This window comes from Saccoglossus kowalevskii, chromosome 16 (assembly GCF_978046115.1).
Source record: "Saccoglossus kowalevskii chromosome 16, keSacKowa6.1, whole genome shotgun sequence".
In the NCBI taxonomy this organism is placed as follows: domain Eukaryota; kingdom Metazoa; phylum Hemichordata; class Enteropneusta; family Harrimaniidae; genus Saccoglossus; species Saccoglossus kowalevskii.
This window is the reverse complement of record NC_140656.1, coordinates 11,441,231-11,458,054: the sequence shown is the minus strand read 5'-3', so window position 1 is coordinate 11,458,054 and position 16,824 is coordinate 11,441,231. Positions and strand designations below refer to the sequence as shown.

Below are 16,824 nucleotides of genomic sequence, written 5' to 3'. Positions count from 1 at the left end.
TAGCATATCACTGGCAACACATATAAGGATTTTGGCAAATTTTCACCGTTTTGTATGAAACTATTTTCACAACAACATTAATGTTTTACAATAAATTATATCAAACATATGTATAATTTAGTAGTATTAAAACTTTTTAAGTTTTTTTGAATTAAGAATGCACCAATCTTACTAGGAATCTATTCAAATCTAACCCTTAGTATGCTAATTTAATAATGGCTCATCAAAGGTATTGAATTACTGAACACACATCTTTGCATAGTTTCCAAAACTAAAATATTATTTCATGCTCTGGCCCCTCTCATGTAACAGTTTAAGAATACGTACATTATTTAAAATCATTTTAAAAATGCGACTGGAATGTCCAGGCCCAAACTTCTGCTGCTGCAACATCCGTCCATTCTTGCATATACATGCAATTGTTTCTCTGAGATTCTGCATGCAACCAGTTTATTTTTTGAACTGAATAACAGATTCCTAGAAGTTTATTTTGACATTTCCAAATAACACTATATATAATTTAACAATTTCAGGAATAGATTAGATTGCTTGCTATTCCATTAGAAACTCTTACTTCCAAGTGTGATTTTCAACAAGCGTTCATATGTTTAGCTAACCAAAGGGAAACAAAAGCATAGTGACAGGAAGTCAACACAGCAGAAAGTATGACAAAGGTTTACACTTCAAAAATGACTGGAAAGTAAATAATTTATAACCAAAGACCATCTATGCATAAACAACTAAAGATCTGGGAGGTACAGCTTTGCAAAGTAAAAAAAGTCATATGGGGGGAGGGGGGGTTAAAACATTGCTTCAAACACAGTCCCTCTATCGCTGTGCTTCAAAACATCATCTTAATTATTCAGCTCAGTGTACAAACACATAAAGTACAGAAATTGGATAATTAATGAAAACATTAGACAAAACAAGAATATGTAAGCAATATTAAAAGTATGCCATGTTTTGTTTTGTTTTTGAAAAATCATGATGTAGTGCACAGCCATACAGACTGTTTTAGTGGATAATAATATTTTAGGTTTGCAATGTCATACTCCTCCAGATATTCATCAAGTTTTCTTGAGAAACGATTAGCTTAAGGAGGAGGCTGTGCAAAATGTTTTTTCTCCTCTTTGTTTTTGTGCTATTCTTTTTCTAGTGTAAAATATTTTTTCTCAAAGATGTAGGCGTGTCAAATTTGTTCATGTTTTTGATCTCTACAGGATTTTTTCAATAATATTTTCCTGTTAATTATTATTAAGAAGATGAAAGATTGTGGAGTGAGTGTGGGTGGGTGTGTACAAAAGGGTCAGCAAGAAGAACTATATAAGATAGCTGAAAATCATGAAATATCAGTTGAAAGATGTCACTTTTATTTGAGGGAAAACATAAAAAAAGGAATGTACAGTAAAACTCTACACACTTGGAACTTTCAAAATCTGTGTGCAAATGTAAAACTGATAACATGCAAATGCTAAACCATTGCATCCATCAATACTGGTTAAACTTTTTTTTCCCCTTAACGTCACGTCCATAAATTCTGGTTCATCAACTTCTTACGTTCCATTTATATAGTATTTCCTTTTTTTAAATTGTCACTATCTGCAAAAAATAATTCAGATTGCTATTAGCTTACAATGACCAGTTTTTAATTAAGACACTTTGTAATCAATTTTGGAAACAAAAATTTGTGGTGTCTGTGGTGTCTGTGTATTCTGGCATATTTCTGTCCTCACAAATAACAATGTGGATAAAATGACATCTTGTGATATGTCAATTTTTCCCCTATGCAACTCAGATATACTTCCAAAAAGATGATACCCGGTACATTCTGATTGCAAAAAATATAAATATCAAATAAAACAGAATAACATCAAATTGTTTCCTAACCGAATATATTAAGGGGTTGTGCCATATATACACACAGTTCATCTCTTGAGAGACTAGAACAGTACACAGTCCCTCTGTGGACAGTACATTGCTGTACTTGGGAACCTAATTTCTGAGAACAATAGGGGGATTTAACTTCCTACAAGAGACAAAAGAAAGTTATGTAACAATGCAGCTGCATGATTTTGTCTTTCAAAGTAGGAAGTTGTGTAAATACAAAATTATAGAGTCCCTCCACAATGGGAATGCCACCATGCATGTACAACTTCATCGATCCCCAGGTACTTTCACAAAATAAATAATTGTATTATAATTATGATCCAATACAATACCATATTTGCTCTAAAATTACATTTGTGGATACTAAATCATGAAAATATTACTTATTTCGACCGTTGAAGATCCCTGTAATTTACCTAAGCGCATGTGCTGCTAAATAGAGTAATTATGTTAAGTGTAATATTGTTTCTATATTTTTTTTTCAAAATCAAAAAAATGCTATTAAAAATATAAAAATAGTTTAGTTTGAAAAGTGAAATAATGGTATTCAGATGGTTATGATTTAAGCATGACCTTAGAAAACAGGGTCATGCAACTTCTGTCTGAGACAATGTGCAATGTGGGTTATAACCTCCTGTATAATCTCATTAATACATATACATGTACCTAGAAGATTTATACATCTCAAACAGTTTTTACTAGTATTCCCATTAGTCAGTGTATAACAAGTGCACTATGCTATATCTGTTCTAAATATGATGAAAAATCCACTTGTTATAATGACACAAATTTTCATAGGTCATTGTTTACTTTTAGGCAGTTTTGTTTCCTTGCAGAGAAAACTTACCATTTTTGTTTCCCTTTCCTGATTTCATAGTGGAATAAAAATTGTTAATTTTTAGTTTCACTCGCATCAATAGAATGGACTTGGCTATTCAAGTTTTGATCAAATTTAACTTTTCTGATTATGTTCCAACCACAAAATTGTCTCATTTTGTGTAGCTACACCCTGGCAGCCATGTTTGGCTTATGAAATAGAAAAAGATGTAACAGTGGTGTTGACATAGCTTTATTATCAGTTTCTCTAAGGTGTTAATTTGGGTAGAGGATTATAACTAAGGTTACATGAAAGGGGTAGCCACAGTAGTATGTCCCTGTTCTCTAAGGTCTATGGAGCTAAAAAAAGATTTATTTAAGTAATGTTATACATGTATAGACTAAATATTTTTTTGTCCAAGTTGAGCCAGAGTACCCATGATCAATTTGGCTGACCCAGAAACTCCCAGGACATTTACTGACTGCATATTACACCTTCATTATATTTTGTTTAAGTCTCGCCCATTTGCCCCCTGTATCTTCAATAGTAGTGTTCATGCTACACAAAGTACGGGCTAAGATTTAAGCTAATCTCATATGTTTGAGTTCATGCACAGAAGGAAACAATGGTTAGCACGGGGTAAGGAACGCCCAAACTTATTACGAATAGGCAAAATCTTCAGAAATTTTAACTATGAGTGCTCGATCAGTAAGAGTAACTAGGAAGGTTAGTTCATGGAACTATAAACCCTTTTTTTAGTTCCATGGTTAGTTCTACCATTCTTAGTACATCCATGGTTCTACAGTTATAAAACAATACCAAAGCAAATTCAGAAAGTGCAAATTGCAGAATAACAGGAAGTAGCACAGAGTCTCATCATCGGTACATTTTTTCTTGAGTCAATCTCTCTATATATGTTAGCGTTGATTGTCATGCGGGAAATGGCACACCAAAATAAAAAGTTATGAATATAGTAGTAAATCTCCTAAATGAACATTAAATACAATGGTTTTTTTAGCCGAGCTAAGCATTCATGCATGTTTTGTTTTGCCTGTGCTAAGGCTTTGGACTGACCAGATTTACTCTGTACCTAGTATTTCTTAGCCTGTATTCATGCACATTTTTTTAGCACAGGGTAACGTATTGGACCTCTTAGCCTTTGCTAAAGAGCTCTACGTGAATGCTACGAATAAGTGTCTTCTGTTTATTCCTACTTTAGGTGCATACATTCAGGTTCACTTCCCTTTTATATTGATCTCTACAACTCATTCAAATCAAATTGGGCTCAAAGATGAGCAAAGAATATTAGATTCAATTGAAATTTAGTTTAAATCCATGCTAAATTAAAAGTTATTTTGAGTATGAGTTTTACTTTTTTCTTTTGTGCGCAAAGAAAAATGAACTGTTGCACACTGTAGGCATATATCATCCATACTAGTTTACAGGAAAAAAGGATTCTGTATGGTATTTGATGTTATGGGCATAATATATACATGTATAGTTAATACATGATTACTAAATTATATTTCCCAGTGTACAGTACACTATTCCTGGTATTGTCTGAAGAGAAAAAAAAAACAATATACATAGTCTTCAAAAATTTAAAAAAACAAACATTTTGCAGTCAGTTAAATTATTTTATTAAAATAATTTGAAAACATTGCCATGAATGGAAACAAATTTACGTTGATGTTTTTTTGCAGATTTCAGGAGTTGGAAATAACCTTTGTTTATACTTTTCTCGTATTAACAAACATAGGAGCTAATGCTCATTAACACCTACTTGAGCTTGTTGTTTGACAATTATGAATGATAATGAAACAGTACTTACACAGTGAGCCATGACTGAACAAAAACGAAAGCCCCAAAAGACTATCTTGCTACATAAACAACAACAAAAGTATCTAATATTGTATTGAAGTCATTGTAAAATGGTAAAATAATTACAAATTCATACCTTGATGTGCCAGTTGCAGTACTGCAATCGTCCTATGATTCAACACCATCTAAATACTCCGCAGGTTATGCAGTCCACCAGCAGTCACTGGCATCAGCGTTACTATGACATTTCACTGGGGATCGAGGCAATATTCGCGAAATTTCATTTAAGTGTACTTGCAAGCGCCAGTAAAACTTGGGAAAAATAAATTCCCACACATATATTGAGCTCACACGAGGTAGCAGGCTGTTTTCTGGGCCATTATATTTAGAGACATGAACAAAAATACTGGTCATTTTATGTATGTAATGAAAAATAAAATGACCATTATACTGCCCATCAAAAAAAAATGTACATCAACTCCATCATTCAAAAAGCAATTGTAATTATTCTGACCAGTATAAAAAACATGGGTCATTAAAACCGCCATTTTAAAAACACTGGTAAATATTTTGGCCACTTAAAAAATTCTGGTCAATACTCTGGCCATTAAGAAAATAGTGGCCATTATAATGGCCAGAAGTGACTTTTTAAAGGGGTCTGAGGGGTGTAAAAACAGTGTTAAAGTGAAATGAAGAATTATTATAACCTTCTCACTAACCTAAAAGCACAAATAAATATTCAAAAGTTTTGAAAATTAAAACTTTCCGAAACGCGACGGAATTTCCGAAAGTAATCCGGACGCTGTTATGTATTCTGCAGTATGTTATATATGTCAATTAAGTGCCACAGTTTGTCTGCAGAATTTGGTACATATCATTTTAATAAAGTAACAAATTCAATGAGTAGCTGTAAGATAAAGAGTGAAATAAAGTAAAAATATAATCATGAATATAGAAACCTACCCTTGCTTGCTTTTCTGGGGACAATAGCGAGTATAGCGGTAAAACATGTAACGGGACATCATCATTTTCAGACGACATTATAGCACTTTTGTCCTAACAAGAAAAATTGAAATACAATAAATATGTTTACTATATGAAGTATGTACATTCATGAATGATTCAGTGAATATTACAAATCTGGCTCCAAGATTCAAATTATTAACTAATCAACAGTTGCGTATATGTTGTTGTAATTACTCTACAGGGTTCAAGAGCAGTAAGGTCTTGTGTTGCCATCTGGGGATGAAAACCAACATGAATCAATGTGCCACAGATGTAAATCAGGACAAAGCCTGAGTTTATCATAGAAATTCAGTCATGAATACATATTTCTATACATCACAATTTTCACATACAAAAATGTGGCTCCGGAACAGATGTGCATCAAGATCTCATGAAATCCAATGTATGTACCTAATTTGAACGAAATTCATCCATACATGATGAAGATCCGATCCGGCTCTGTAATGGCAGAAATGCTTGAATTTTAACATTAAAATGGCCGCCATAAGCCATCTTGCATCTGATCGTCAAACCATTATTTGTGCAAATGTGCAAAATGATGTACCTATAAATTTTGAACTTGATTGGCCAGCCAGCCTTTTTGAATTTGATCTGAACAACAACAAATTAATTTCTATAGAATGACAGAAATGCTTGATTTTGACACAGTCCCTCTATAGAGGGACTGTGATTTTGATGAAGTTTATGATGCTAAGGATCACACCTTGATTTTCACATGTAACACCATCATTGATTGACATTTTAGTGTTGATGTGTTTTTTTTAAGGTGTAAATTATTACTTTTTTATTACCCTGATAAGGAATCAGGATTAAAGCAATCATTCATCATGATCATTAATTCATTGACATTCATTTCATAACAAACAATGAATAACTACATGTAACACAATTGACTGGCCTGGCCGCACAACCATTTGTAGTAAATTATTTTTTAAAAACTGTCACAATTATATGGGGACTAAAAAATATAAATTAATGATTTTGATCAGTATGTGCTCAACCAATAAAAAAAAAAGTGTGGGCTAAACACTTTTGTTTCACCACTGTACAGAAAACTGTTTAAAATTTAAAATATTATTTATTTAAATCTAAAATGAATGTTTTTTCACGATTAAGCAATGAAGTTAAAGTGGGTCAAAAGTCAACAAGTTAAGTGATGTCTGGCAGGAATCCAAGCATTAACAGTCTATAAATAGAATATCCCTTAGGTAGATAAAGCATAACACTGAAACCATAGTCAGGCCACTGTACACCAATAACACAGAAATACATAATAAGAATTTCAACTTTCCTAGGGAGTCAACTCAGTACATACATGCAAATCATTACAATGTAATTGTATAATTCGGCTGCCATAACAAAATGGCTGCCCTCAACAAGTCTCTTCTCGATGAAATTGGTGAGGATTTCCTGAGCTGTTCCATCTGTTTGGAGATCTACAAGAAACCTAAAGCTCTACCATGTCTTCATACATTCTGTGAGCAATGCCTGGTGACTTGTAAAGCCAAATCTGAAGGTGTTTTGAGGTGTGCAGCATGCAGAATTCAGTGTGACACACCCATCAAAGATCTAAAATCCAACTTTTTTTTAACAAGTCTATTAGACACATTCCAGAGACAGAAGCAGCTGACTACTGGCAATCCCCCATTGTGTGAGATATGTCAAGAGAAGACAGCAACTCACAGGTGTGTAGACTGCCCTCAGTTTAGCTGTGATGTCTGTGTTAAAATGCATGAACACATTCCACCTCTCAAAGGTCACCAAGTACTAACAATTGACAAGTACAAAGAGATAGAATCTAAGGGTCATCTCACATTGCAGACTGAAGTTTTCTGCAGTGATCATAAAGACAGCAAGCTGAAATTCTACTGTCACACATGTCAGGTGCCAGTGTGCAGTGACTGTACCATAGTTAAACACAGAGTTCCTGAACACATCCATAGAGACTTACAGGAGGTAGCAGACGAGTATAAAACCCAACTGAAGGAGATGTTAGGACAGTTAAAAGTAAAAGAGAAACAAGTTGAGGAAAGAAAAGCAGCAGCTGAATCTACAAGAGAAGAAATCAGAAACCAGTGTGAGGCAGAAAAAATGAAAATTAGAAGAAGAGCAAAGGAATTGATAGAGAGAATAAAGAGAGAAGAGAACACGATGATAGATAACTTGGATGAAAGTGCCAAGACTGAATTAAAAGAAGCAGCAATAAACATCGATGAAATGGAGTTTCACCATGGCAACTTAGTCAGCACACATCATTACCTCCAAACACTGGTACATCATGGGAATGCTGTTCATCTGCTGTCTATTAGGACTGAATCTAGTAAGTGTATTATGCAGTTGATTGCTATGGAAAAAAAGTCACCAATTTGTCATATCACTGAGTTCCAGCCAAGAAGTGACACTGATTTGGACACACTTCTAGGAGTAATCAAATCTGATGCCTGTCCATCCAAATGTACAGTTGAAAACATCCCAAAACAACTCCAGAAGGGTGAATCTGTCAACCTGATCATCACAACCAGAGACTCTAGAGGAAAACAGACCATTCCTCGTCAAGATGTTAAGGTGAAGATAAGGAAACCTGATGAATCATGGGAAGACATTGATGTTACAGAAAATAGCAATGGGACACATCATGTGATGATAACAGGAAAGATGGAAGGAAAACAGCAAGTTGCCATGACAATTGGTAACCAACAAATACCAGGATCTCCACTACACATTGACATTATAAGAGGATTGGTACAGACCGTGGGAATAACAGGAAGACAGGGGCAGTTCAGTCACCCACTAGGACTAACAATAAATAAACATGATGACTTTGTCACTGCTGATAAAAAGAACAACACAGTAGCAATTCACGACAGAGATGGAAATTACAAAAAATCTTTTACATTCACTGATCAGTTTGAAAAGCCATTCACACCACGTGATGTAGCAATATCAGATAATAATGAATACTTTATGACAGATGACAATAACAAACAAATAGTTGTCAGTGATGAGCATGGAACATTTATTAGAAGGTTTGGAAGCTCTGACATTGGTGATTTATATGGCATTGCAATTAATCCTGTAACTAAGAATGTTTACGTGAGTGGGTTTTTAAATGGGGGTATTATGAAGTATACACAAGATGGGAGGTACATTAATTCGTTTGCAAAAAAGGAAAACAAACAGGTAAGATTCAATAACCCTTGCATGTTGGCATTTAACAGTAAAGGGATTGTGTATGTAGCAGATTTTAAAAATGACTGTATTCTGGTATTCAATTCTGATGACCAGTTTATGTTTGAATTCTCTTCCACTGGTGACAGTACAATGAGTCACACAAGGGGAGTTGCCATAGATAAGAATGATTATGTCTATGTGAGTAGTGATCATAAAGTCACTAAGTATGACAGGTATGGTCAGTTTATTTGTAGGATTGATAGTGATAACAATGGACTGAATACTCCTTGTGGTATAGAAGTGTTTAATGATGGTAGAATACAACATGTAGCTGTAGTGGATCATGGCAATAAATGCATCAAAGTGTTTGTAGATTGAAACCAACTTGTTAGTTTGAGTTCACTCACATGATATAAATTTAAAGGTTAAAATAGACATGGGCAATTCATTTTCCCAGCAGAAGTTGACTCATGAAAACTACGTGCAATTTTTGACAGATTAGTCAAAACTGCCTATTCAGTTATCGTAATGATATTTGTGGGAGAACCACTCAAGTTACCTTCCGTGAAAGTATCAAAGCCATATGGTTACTAGTTTCTAAGAAGTAGTATGAAGAATGTAAAGTTGATGCCAAAAAACAAGAGGCTTACCATTTCATCCTCGGATGAATCCACTTCAGTTTGTAAACCAAAGTCTGATTGGATATCTTCCAAAAGGTCATCGTTTACTTCATCTATTTCTTCTTCTTCATAAGGATCCACAGAATAGCTGTAACAGTGATTCACATTTAAGATACTACTAACTGACTGACTGACAATTTTAAGAAGGAAATGTTGTCAAAAATGTACATGTACATTGTATGTGTGAAAATGGGCCATTCCAGTCCCCCCCCCCCCGTTGATGTGGTCGGATTTCTAGCACTGTATGATGGGGAAAATACCCAGGAATTCCAACTGTATATGGAGGAACAGAATCTGGAAATCCAGACGAGTATGGAAAAAAAAATCATGGCATTCCAGGCAGTTATGGCTACTAAATAAAATATGGCCTAATTTATCTCGCCACATACCAGTTGATGAGGTTGGATTTCCAACAGTATGACTAAAAAAACTTGGAATTCTGACTGTATATGGTAAAAAAATTGGGCAAGTATGAAATAGTTACGGTATTACTGAAATTAGATAATGATGGTGGCACGAATAAGCTCATCAACACCGTGAATCAGGACTACTTTGGATTCCCATTATCAAATATAAAATTGTGAACTTGCTAAATTAGCATATGATGAGTTATATTTGGAAATCCTACTCTGTATGGTGGCACAATAGAACTCATCAACACCATAAGTAGGAACTATAGTTTTGAATTTCCATTACTGTATGGTGAATAGTGATTTGGAAATAAAACTTTGTATGACTTATACACCATGGAAATTATACCCTGTATGAAGTAAACTATCGTTATTACACTGTACCATGTGGATACATATATTTTTCATGTTACATGTATTTAACCATAACTTTGCTTCTTTTTATCAGATTTATTTTATTGTTGTATGTAATTATCAGTGTTTATTATCTCCAGTTATGTTATCAAAATTGAGTAGTTGTAGTCAAAGTTTCTATAGATTTATGCTGTTTTCGTGACGCAAAGAAACACACATTGGCCTGTATTCAGCCATTTCTATCAGTTTACATAAGTGTGTTCTCCCTGATTGACTCAATTAAAACAACCAATTATATTAATTGACGCCAAGGATTAAAATTCTAAGGGGTGAATCCACCCTTGTCTTTAAATTGACAAAGAGTGTTAAGACAGACTTCATCCTTTGTACTCCAAGTGATACATTGTTCCAAATCGTCCTAGCGTACTGTATGTAGTTTTTCAACTAGCTCTATCTCGTCCCTGTACAACTGAATAATTGCGTGTTCACCATTAGAACATTGCACAATGGTATACCGTCTACTGCTTGATGTATCTACCGTCTATCTAGTGAGATTTAAAGATCCTGTACTGTTTGTGGCAGTTTCCACCACATAAACACACACAAGCTCATCAAATAAACTGGAGATATAAACTGGAATGGCCCAATGCATCTTACTTTTTATTAATTTAAAGACAATGATATGAAATGATGAAATCAGTTGGTATGGCAATAAATCCACAAATATTGGAGCACTGAACACTGTAGGATGTGGTCTCTAATCACCAAATCAAACATACTGGTGACAGGCTGTAAACAAAAGCAGCGTGTGCCATCGTAGCAAAGCAACCCCATTTTTCTTGTCTTTTTATTGTGATTAGTCATGAATTAAAAGTGCCAATATTTTAAGCAATAAATTATTTTTATTTTACTTCAAATGTTGCATATTGTTCATTGATTTATGTTGCATGTTTTCATTTGCCGTTCTACTCCCTGCTGCAGTTCGTTCTGCGAGTTGTCAATTTTCGTGTTTTTTTTTGCAGGGGATGTCCAGGCATAGGCCCGCCGCTATTTTTTGGCAATTTTCCATGTTCAGGACCCTGGGCTCTTACCCGGATAAATACAGTACATGGGACCCATATTTAACATCATCATGATGACTACCACCTTTTAAACAACTTTCCTAAAAGATGAGTTTCATGTTAAAACAGTCAACAAATGAAATGTGCTATTTACCTATCCAGTTGTATTTTGGGTAATTTCCGTTTTTTGAAATCTTTAGCTTCTTGTTCATCATCTTCAGCATCCTCGTCTGTAAAGCACAACATTTTTATTTCCATTAACACATTTTGAATGATGTCACAAAACAAATTACAAGTAACAAAATTTTAATTATTTTTTGGGAAAAGCACATCATTAAAACCTGTGTATTTTGACAATTTTTTATTATCAACACAACTGTAATCAATGCCACAGGTTCCATACCATAAAACTCCCATAGACAGTATTGTAAAGATGAAGAAGCCTTAGTACATGGTCACATGACTTGATACAAGAATGAATTTTGACTGTCATGTTAAACCAAAGACATTATTTCTTATGTCTTTAGTTAAACCTACATGTATATTACACACTATGTTCAATCATTGAAAACCAACAAGAAGGCATTACAACAGTACAGACCTCTGCCACAGATGCAAAATACTTATCTTTTCATGTCATCAACCAGATCTAGATTCCCCCAAATCTAATTGGTTGATATCTTTATATCATGAAAATTTCACGATAACATGTCCATAATGCTGTTTTCCATGGAAAGATACAATCAAAGAGAGTCTTGCCTCAAGGGCATCCCCTCGTGGAAATTTCATGAATATTCGTCCATATATGCATCTTTTTTAGTTATCCTGCTGATAGTCTTACAGATACATGTACAAGCAAGTTAACCCTCATGGAGGTAATATTATATAAAATATATATTGGTCTTACCCTGCAAATGAGCCTTGAACTGTTTTGGTCTTGTCGCTTCTTTAAGCTTTCTACAGAGGGCATTGACCTCATTTTGTCCAGTAACAAAAACCAATATACTACCGGCAGGTAAAGTCCGATGAATTTTTAAAATCTACGAGAAAAAATAATCAACCCATTTGGTTTCAAGGGAAATTTAAGATTACATGTCAAGTTTACCATTATTATAGGTTAATGTTATTAGGATACACAAAATAAAAATAAATGGTTGGGTCACCATATAATCTTTAATTTTTTATAGCATTCTCACAAAAACATTAAAACAGTACCGGTAGATTATTAAAATGTATCATGCAATGTTATAATCTGTCAACATGGTAACACAAATTGGAACTGAAATCAGAGTAAATTAGTAAATTATGCTTTTGATTTGTGATGCAGTATTCGAGTGAAGTAGGCAAGCTGCTATAGCATGTACATGTAGATAATATATCACTGCCTGTCACAGCTTATATTTTACACTGGAAAAAAAAAAGAAAACCAAACATTTGGCAGTCAAAAAAAAATTACCTTTTGATATGCTTCATTCATATAGTCATCCATTGGTGTTCTTTTGTTGAAGTGTACAGTGACGGGGTATTGTCTGGAATCCACTTTCAACACCGGTGGTTTCACTTTAAATAGCTTGCCATTCTCTGTGAAGTCTTCCACTCGCAGGGTGGCTGACATGATTATCAACTTCAAAGGTTTTGCTCTCTGAGGAGAATTCACAAAAATATGTTGTGAATAAAAAGAAGATGTATAATAGATAAGGGTTTCTAACCGAAGTCACATGTGATATAGAAAGCATAGATCTTGAGAAATCACGACACAAATACAGTAAAAGTTACTGTAAACTGAATTCGGAAAGACAAATTTTTATGAATTGCAAAATTTTGTATTTTTGAATGCCATAAAATCTGAAATCATTAAAATTATATGATTTACAGTATACCGGGTATATATAGGCAAGTATCTAGGCTGTTATTTCCAGAAAAAAAAGACTATCTGTTTTTTCATAGCATGTGCTTTGTCATTTAGAATAAAGAAATCGATTTTTTAATAACTCAACCATTCTAGTTTCCACAATTATCTATAATCTAATCATACATGATTTTGATTGTATTTGATTCATTACAAAGAAATGCACAAAAACAGTGAATCATATAAGTAATCTTATTTTGAATAATGAAAATAAACTGAAAATTGACACTGGAACACAAATTCAAACAAACCCAGACCTTTTTTCTGAGAGGAACTATTCTTGAAAGTAAACCAATCAGAATGTCTGTATAAACACTCCTTTCGTGTGCCTCATCTATGATCACGACCGAGTAACTGGAGAGAAGAAAATCCTACAAAACAACAAAAATCACATTGCTATGATTATCACAGATATTTTAAATCATGTTACAGTATACAGTGTTATTATACCAGCATTTCAATTGCCTAAAATACATTATTCTTGTTGGTCTAGAGAGTTTTTAAAATACATTATTCTCATTGGTCTAGAGAGTTTTTAAAATACATTATTCTCATTGGTCTAGAGAATTTTTAAAATACATTATTCTCATTGGTCTAAGAGTTTTTAAAATACATTATTCTCATTGGTCTAGAGAGTTTTTAAAATACATTATTCTCATTGGTCTAAGAGTTTTTAAAATACATTATTCTCATTGGTCTAGAGAGTTTTTAAAATACATTATTCTCATTGGTCTAGAGAGTTTTTAAAATACATTATTCTTGTTGGTCTAGAGAGTTTTTAAAATACATTATTCTCATTGGTCTAAGAGTTTTTAAAATACATTATTCTCATTGGTCTAGAGAATTTTTAAAATACATTATTCTCATTGGTCTAAGAGTTTTTAAAATACATTATTCTCATTGGTCTAGTGAGTTTTTAAAATACATTATTCTCATTGGTCTAGAGAGTTTTTAAAATACATTATTCTCATTGGTCTAGAGTTTTTAAAATACATTATTCTTGTTGGTCTAGAGAGTTTTTAAAATACATTATTCTTGTTGGTCTAGAGAGTTTTTAAAATACATAATTCTTGTTGGTCTAAGAGTTTTTAAAATACATTATTCTCATTGGTCTAAGAGTTTTTAAAATACATTATTCTCATTGGTCTAGAGTTTTTAAAATACATTATTCTCATTGGTCTAGAGAGTTTTTAAAATACATTATTCTCATTGGTCTAGAGTTTTTAAAATACATTATTCTTGTTGGTCTAGAGAGTTTTTAAAATACATTATTCTCATTGGTCTAGAGTTTTTAAAATACATTATTCTCATTGGTCTAGAGAATTTTTAAAATACATTATTCTCATTGGTCTAGAGTTTTTAAAATACATTATTCTTGTTGGTCTAGAGAGTTTTTAAAATACATTATTCTCATTGGTCTAGAGAGTTTTTAAAATACATTATTCTTGTTGGTCTAGAGAGTTTTTTAAATACATTATTCTCATTGGTCTAGAGTTTTTAAAATACATTATTCTTGTTGGTCTAGAGAGTTTTTAAAATACATTATTCTCATTGGTCTAGAGTTTTTAAAATACATTATTCTCATTGGTCTAGAGTTTTTAAAATACATTATTCTCATTGGTCTAGAGTTTTTATAATACATTATTCTTGTTGGTCTAGAGAGTTTTTAAAATACATTATTCTCATTGGTCTAGAGAGTTTTTAAAATACATTATTCTTGTTGGTCTAGAGAGTTTTTAAAATACATTATTCTTGTTGGTCTAGAGAGTTTTTTAAATACATTATTCTCATTGGTCTAGAGAGTTTTTAAAATACATTATTCTCATTGGTCTAGAGTTTTTAAAATACATTATTCTCATTGGTCTAGAGTTTTTAATTACAATTCTGATACACAATTTGATTTTGCACAATTTACTTCAAATACACTTATGCTGATGCTTGTGTGTACATGTGATGAATTATGTAAACTCCTGTGGTGTACCAGTCTTGGACAGTGGTATTGCTTCAATATCCTATAATATGGCACTAAAATCAAGGAAAATATATCAACAACTCACCTTCTGTATTTCTTTGAGTAGAACGCCATCAGTCATGAATTTAATTTGAGTTTCTTTCGATACATTACCTTCGTAACGTATTTGGTAGGAAACCTCACTGTTGAGACAGAAAAAACCAGTCCATGCAGATCAATTTATTTAATTAATTGTACTACATCAATAATATAAATTCATATTTTCAAACTTCAAGCTCAAGTATGCTGATTTTACTGAAAGTACATGCATGTTTTTTTCAAAATCTAAGTACAGAATAGATGGCAAGGTTAATGATCAACAGTATGTTCATCTGTATATACACTGTTTGATGTGTGGTTTAAACTTGCAATGTGTAATGACAAAAACACAGTGATTTCCTTACCTGGTTGACAAATTCATTTCATGTGCAACACGTTTTGACATACTTATCGCGGCAACACGGCGTGGCTCTGTCACTGCAATCAATCCGTTTCTATGAACAAAAAATGGGTCAACATGACCTTTTATAAATCTTCTAAATTATAAAGAGTGTCCAACCAATCAACGGATAATAGAACCGTCTATAATTTATATGCAAAATGTCAACTTTGGAAGGAATTTTTTTTACCCATCCCCCGATTACTTATTTTCAGAAAGAATCCAAGTTCTCATGAATTCATTTGCAAGAATTCAAATTCTAACCACATAGTGTGAATTTAGATTCTTGCAATGAAGCAGTGAGGAATTCAAATCCTCTAAGTCTTGAGGAGCAGTACTTCTCATCACTGAATGGCAAAGAATACACACAATTCTCATAATGAGTTATAATTATCATATATCAAGTCTTGCCAAGAGCAAGAAAGATTCTTGCTTCAATTTCACACATTTTTCTAATACATAGTAGTGTAATCTGACACCTTATATACATTTTTACCAGTCCAGAGTACAGGGGTAGTCTATATTAGTTGGTTGAATGATATGTTAAAGACACTCACTGTGCGTATCCAGCTTCATATAAAAACTGTGGTACTTGCGTCGTTTTACCGCTACCCGTTTCACCGCATATTATAACAACAGAATTATGTCTGACGGTTTCCATGATGATCTGCTCTTCTGCTAATATTGGTAACCCCAATCTGGCTTCCTAATAAAAAAAAAACATCCCTTCATATTTAATTTCATTTTTTACATAACACATACACGTGATGATCCTCAAGACAAAATGGGAAACAAATTGAAGAATTCACACAAAGTGATCGGGACAAACAACAGTTGATTATTTAGTGTATAATTAATATAATTATTGTGAAACAAAGTGACTGACATCAATAACTAAGCATGTTGATTTGAAATAGCTGTGCTAATGTTCTAAAAATGATTTTTAAGCCCAAAATGACAAATCAGATCAGAAGCAGCATAATAAAGTCCACATTAATATCATGGAGATTTCATTTTGTTCTAATGTTTGAACAAAATTGGCATAAGAGTAGGGGTAAATACAGTTATACATGTATGTCCACTTTACATCAATGCAGTAGTCAGATTCACCAGAAAATGGTAAGAATTCTTGGGAATTTGAATGGCATGACCAATAATTCAACTCCTAAAAAGTGCCAGAAATTATTATGGACACACAAAATAAAAGATGACTTTCAACTTGGCCATTTTTAATGTGT

General features: G+C 33.1%; 2 protein-coding genes and 1 long non-coding RNA gene across 3 annotated transcripts in view; 1 reads left to right on the top strand and 2 right to left on the bottom strand.

Moving 5' to 3' along the window:
• The window catches only part of LOC102804948 (putative ATP-dependent RNA helicase DHX37), a 34,591-nt gene that overhangs the window by 15,065 nt on the left and 2,702 nt on the right, over positions 1 to 16,824 (bottom strand). The window contains exons 5-13 of the mRNA XM_085491027.1: positions 16,144 to 16,292; positions 15,552 to 15,641; positions 15,194 to 15,290; positions 13,394 to 13,507; positions 12,684 to 12,869; positions 12,135 to 12,267; positions 11,382 to 11,457; positions 9,373 to 9,490; positions 5,489 to 5,581 (exon numbers count right to left, since the gene is read on the bottom strand). Of these exons, the coding sequence (XP_085347153.1) occupies positions 5,489 to 5,581; positions 9,373 to 9,490; positions 11,382 to 11,457; positions 12,135 to 12,267; positions 12,684 to 12,869; positions 13,394 to 13,507; positions 15,194 to 15,290; positions 15,552 to 15,641; positions 16,144 to 16,292 (1,056 nt within the window). The remainder of the gene's footprint in view (positions 1 to 5,488; positions 5,582 to 9,372; positions 9,491 to 11,381; positions 11,458 to 12,134; positions 12,268 to 12,683; positions 12,870 to 13,393; positions 13,508 to 15,193; positions 15,291 to 15,551; positions 15,642 to 16,143; positions 16,293 to 16,824) is intronic.
• On the bottom strand, positions 1,354 to 4,779 carry LOC146733662 (uncharacterized). Its single transcript, XR_014926676.1, has 2 exons — positions 4,662 to 4,779; positions 1,354 to 1,599 (listed from the first exon to the last, which is right to left on the bottom strand). It is a non-coding gene; the product is annotated as an uncharacterized LOC146733662 (long non-coding RNA).
• Positions 6,903 to 11,083, top strand: LOC144362073 (tripartite motif-containing protein 2-like). The gene has a single exon (XM_078013658.2). The coding sequence runs from the start codon at positions 6,914 to 6,916 to the stop codon at positions 9,098 to 9,100; it is 2,187 nt and encodes a 728-aa protein (XP_077869784.1). The 5' UTR covers positions 6,903 to 6,913; the 3' UTR covers positions 9,101 to 11,083.